This window comes from Tupaia chinensis, unplaced genomic scaffold (assembly GCF_000334495.1).
Source record: "Tupaia chinensis unplaced genomic scaffold, TupChi_1.0 Scaffold144165_1, whole genome shotgun sequence".
NCBI lineage: Eukaryota > Metazoa > Chordata > Mammalia > Scandentia > Tupaiidae > Tupaia > Tupaia belangeri.
In genome coordinates, this window is record NW_006204021.1 from 253,887 (window position 1) to 258,987 (window position 5,101).

A 5,101-nucleotide genomic window follows, 5' to 3' on the forward strand; every position below is an offset into this window, starting at 1 on the left:
CATGCACCTGATTGCAAAAACCCTCTAAATAAAAAAAAAAAAAAACCTCAACCAAGTGTTTTATTCTCAACTACTGAGCTTTAAAAGACTTCTAAGGTAGGAGCCACTGATACCACTTCAACTTTTTCCAGAAATGGATTTTCTAATTATCATTTATTTCAAATTTGCCTTCAAAGTAATGAAATTTGGATGCTCAAAATCATCTTCCAAGTTAGTCTACCTACTGAAAACCCTATGTACCCTTCTGACAAGAACTCCAGAGACTCAAAGCCCCCACAATCAGCTTGAGTCCAACTGAAGCATCTGATCGGGAACTGCTTCACCTTCTTGGCAGTATTTTCTACCTTTGTCTTTATTTATTTATTTTTTTAAGAGAGAGATTTTTGCTATAGGACACATGGTTCACTGGACAGACAGAGACAGAGAGACAGTGAGAAATCACTTCTCAAGGAGAATGGCCACACTGCAATCTCTTCTCCTCCAGTCTCCTCTCGGGACTTTGGGTATGCATGCACACGTGCCCAGCATGAATTTTAAGCTGCCAGGTCTGGGACTCTAAGTGCAGTCGAATATGTGGGAGTCCAGCAATGTGGGAGTTCATTATGCCATCTGCTGGTCCCCATCTTTGCCTTTAGACAATTTCCCATGACCTTCTTGCACTTAGCATGTTCCCTTTACATTTCTTCTTCAAACTTGTTCTTAGGTGTTAATTGCTCATGTCCCCAGTAAAGTACCTAGCATCCTTACATGTAATCAACACAGCTCCCACTGTGCTGTCTTTCCTATACATTCCCCACATTTTATCAGGATACTCACTGTGATCTTGAACCACTTCTCTCTGTCTTTATCCTGTGTGTTCTCCATTTCTCTCTCTGGACGAATTCTCTCTTGGTATCCATTATTCCACTTCACACTCCTATTGTTGGGTTGGAAGGTAGATGGGTTACTTTAGAAAAATTGTAGAAGGAGGTGTCCACAAACATATAGAAATGCATTGAAATGTTAGAACTTCTATATACTCTCAATTCACTGATAACCAAGTCTACTTATTAGATTGCTCAATCATTATTCCACTTTTACCAATGTTCACTTTTTCAGTGAGAGAAGAAAAAGATGAACAAAGTGAATGAAAATGTCACACAGTTCCAGGGATTTTTACATGCAAAGCAGGCCACCTGGTCACTTACTGTCTTACTCAAGGGTCCTCATGGACATCCCTCATTGCCATATTTCCATCATCCTCCTGAAGGTGGGAAGGAAGAAGCTCACACTCATCATTTTCACAAATAAGGTCCTTAAAAAAAAATCCCTCAAAAAAACCCCGCCTTTCTTTCTTGAGGAGAGCTACCACAGTTATTGTATTCTGAAATTGGGAACAAAAATATAAGTTTCAAGAGACATCAGTGACATCCTGTCTTAATGGAACATTATGCGAACGTCAGAAAGCAAACTTTTGTACCTATCCAGACATGAGAGATTTATGTCAGAAGATGACATAATTAGGGAAAAAAATCTTAAAGGAGAGCATAACTATGTGAAGGTTTATAAAGAACAGAAGCGTTTGTGTTGATGGGTTAGAGTGGACGTCAGTCATACACCAGGCAGGCATCCAAATCTTGCCTTTTCTAAGTCTTTATAATCCAAAAACCTCAAAAACATGATATTCAACCTTTCTCACATGTTCCAAATTCAATCAACCTCCAAATTTAATAACAATCTGTAAGCTTTCCTAACATTAGCTTTAACGGAAGTTGTGTTGATTGCATGTACATGGGACTGATGCAACAACCTCCTAAACTGTCTCCCTGTCTTGTCTTACCCTCAAGGATATCTGGTTTGAAATACATAGAGTGAGCTTGCTCTTTGCTCAGCCTAAAATGCCTTTCAGTCCAGGAGACAACTCTTTTAACTTCTGTTCTATAACAAGAATCTGAACAGTGAACTGAAATGGTAAGTGTTAACTACAATTTCCAAGTATTTGGACATTTTTCTATGGTCAGAGAACATGCTGTGTGACTTCAGAGCTTTTCAATTTGTTGAGGTTTGTTTAGTAGCCCAAAATATGGTCTATATTCATGAATGATATAAGACATTTGGAAAGAAAGAAGTGTATTCTGGTACTCTGCTGTTGTTGGGTGAAGTATTCAATATATGTCATGTATATTGTGCTATTGAATTGATTATTTTATTCAGATCTTCCATATCCTTGTAGATTTTTCTGTCTAGTAATTCTATCAATCACTGAGAATGGGTTGCTCAAGGTCCCAGCTATAATTGTGTTCTTGGCTGTTTCTCCTTTGAGCTCCATAAGTTTTTGCTTCATGTAATTTGAGGCTTTGTTTTTTGGATGTGTATACACTTAGGATCATTATGTGTTCCTGGGTGCACTGATTTTTTTTATCATTATGTAATGCCCTCTTTATCTATACTAATGTTCTTTGCTCTAATATCTACTTCATCAGATATTATGGCCTCAGTTAGTTATAAAGAGTTTTAGTGTTTTGGTTATATTTTACACATTATACACCCCTAGGAATTTCCTTATTTGTCCTCCACACTCCCACTGACATATTTAGTTCACCAAACAGCAAGATTTGGAGGTTTAATTTACATCTACAGAAATAAGATAGTACTCATTCTTTCTCCCATAGGTATAGTCACTGGTTATTTTATTTTTATCACTTTCAACTGAAACATTGATGGCAATACTAGTGGATTTTGGAGATGGAGAGTAAGGCAGACTATGTGAAGATAGCTTCCTTTTGGGGTGTAAATGTAAGGTTCTGTAGGTCTGTATTGTGCACCTATTTTACATTAATTATTCCATGTTGTATGAGGACAAAGTTATGCATAACAATTCATTCACTCCTGATCACTTTACAATGTACTGATTATGTGCTGGTTCTCAGATAAACTCTCCTGGGGTGTCAGTGCAACCCAGGGCCAGGAAGGTCCTGTACTCGCAATCTTTGGGACTCCCCTTAAATGACAATGGAAGTAAAATTAAATATGGGCAGGACTTTTGATGTGGAAATCCCACATTCTCAATATCTAAAACTTAGAGACAGGTTGGAGTCTTCTGTTTATCTCATTCCACATCTAACTGACCAGGAAATTCTCTTGACTATACCTTCAAAATACACTCAATCTAGTCGCTTTACACTTTCTCCATTACTACCACCCTGGCCAACACCAACATCTATCTATTTATTACATTATATTGCTTTTCACTCTCCCCTCTATTCCTATACTTGCTTCCTTTACATCTACTATATTTGCAATACAGCAGGCAGAGATTTTTAAAAGCATAAGTCAAATTTTGTCATAACTGCTCAAAATCCTATAACGAGGGTTTGAAGCTCATCAATAGGTTGAAAAGCAATTTGTTCATAATGATATTCAAAAACAACACCAAAAAAAGGACCAGATTGGTAACATTTGGGGCATACCAGAAAACCAGCTTTTTATTAACATTTGTAAAGTAAAGGCAAGAATCAAGTATTCTACCTTTCCTGTGCAGGTTGTATATAAAGATAGCCAAACTGTTAATGAGAGTTTCTCTTTATAAGAATATTCCAACTAATACTTAAAGAAGGTAAGATAGAATTTCACTATCATCATTTAAAAATTCTTAATAAAGTAAAAGAGCTATAAAATAGTCATCAATGGCTGGTAAAAATCATAAAAGAGAAACAACTAGATCATTTTCCTTGTTATAGACACTTGTTATAGATACTTGTTAAGCTACGTGTTACTACAAAACAGGCAAAAGCTTAAAAAGATCAAAAGTTTATAAAGTAAAAAAATGTGGTAAGCCTAGATTAATTTGCTATTGGACAAAGAAAATTCTTCTTTAAAAATTGAGTGTAGCCTGGGGCCAGCAGGTGGCATAGTGGTTAAGGTGCTGGACTCCTACATGACTGATAGTGGTTCAAGCCCTGGACCTGGGGGCTTGCTTTTCAACACTCCCTCTCTCTGTCTCTCAAATTGAATAATAACAAAAAATAAATGAAATAAAATAAGTAATTATTAAAAGAAAAGCGTTCTTGGGACCAGCAGTTAGCATAATGGTTATGTAGCTGAACTCCCATGTAGCCGACCACGGTTTGAGTCCCGGACCTGGTGGCTTAAACTCACGCCAGGCACATGTGTGTGCGTGCCCAAGATCCTGAGAGGAGAATGGAGGAGAAGGGACCGCGGCATGGCCATCCCAGGGGGTGATTTCTCGCTTTCTATCTCTCTCTCTGTCTTTCTGACACGCTCTATAGCAAAAACCTTTCAAAAAAGAAAAAAGAAAAAAAAAGAGTTCTTAAAAATAAAAATAAATAAATTGAGTATAGTCTAAGTGTGCAGTGTTGATAAAGTTTACTGTAGTACACAGCAATGTCTTAGGCCTTTGCTCAGTTTATAGAATTCACTCACTCATTCACCCAGAGCAGCTTTCACTCCTACAAGCTCCATTCATGGTAAGTGCCCTATACAAGTATATCCTTGTTTGGTCTATTATACCATATTTTTACTGCACCTTTTCTGTAATTTGATATGTTTACATATACAAATACTTATTGTGTTATAATTGCCTGAGGTATTCAGTACAGTAACATGATATACAGGTTTGTAGCCTAGGAGCAGCAATAGGCTATCTACCATATAACAGAGGTATGTAGTAGGCTATCTCATCTAAGTTTCTCTAAGTACGTTCTATAATGTTTATACAATGACAAAATTGTCTAATGATGCATTTCTCAGAATATATCTCCACTGTTAGGAGGATAGTGGGGGGAAAAGGAGATCCAGAATCTATTGTTCAGAATGTGGTTGAAATATCAGAAAGTGGCTGAAAATTGGGACAGACTTAAGAGTGTCATAAACAAGATAGAAACAATCGTGAATAGGAATATAAGATTAGGATGAGAAACATCAATACAATAAAAAGAAAAATATCTAAAGTACTAAAGCCATGCCTACCACACATATCCATCTTGGAAATGTTACGAAAAACGTACTACATGTGTTTTCCTGTTCCTGTTACATTACCTTCTGAACATTAGAGACAGGACACAGTGAACTAGATAACAATAAGGATAATAAGGATTATATT

General features: G+C 36.8%; 1 protein-coding gene across 1 annotated transcript in view; it reads right to left on the reverse strand.

The window, feature by feature from the left end:
• The window catches only part of LOC102490457 (nuclear RNA export factor 2-like), a 62,518-nt gene that overhangs the window by 41,753 nt on the left and 15,664 nt on the right, over positions 1-5,101 (reverse strand). Inside the window, 2 exon segments of the mRNA XM_014583199.1 lie at positions 817-946; positions 1,188-1,363. Coding sequence (XP_014438685.1) covers positions 817-946; positions 1,188-1,363 — 306 coding nt within the window.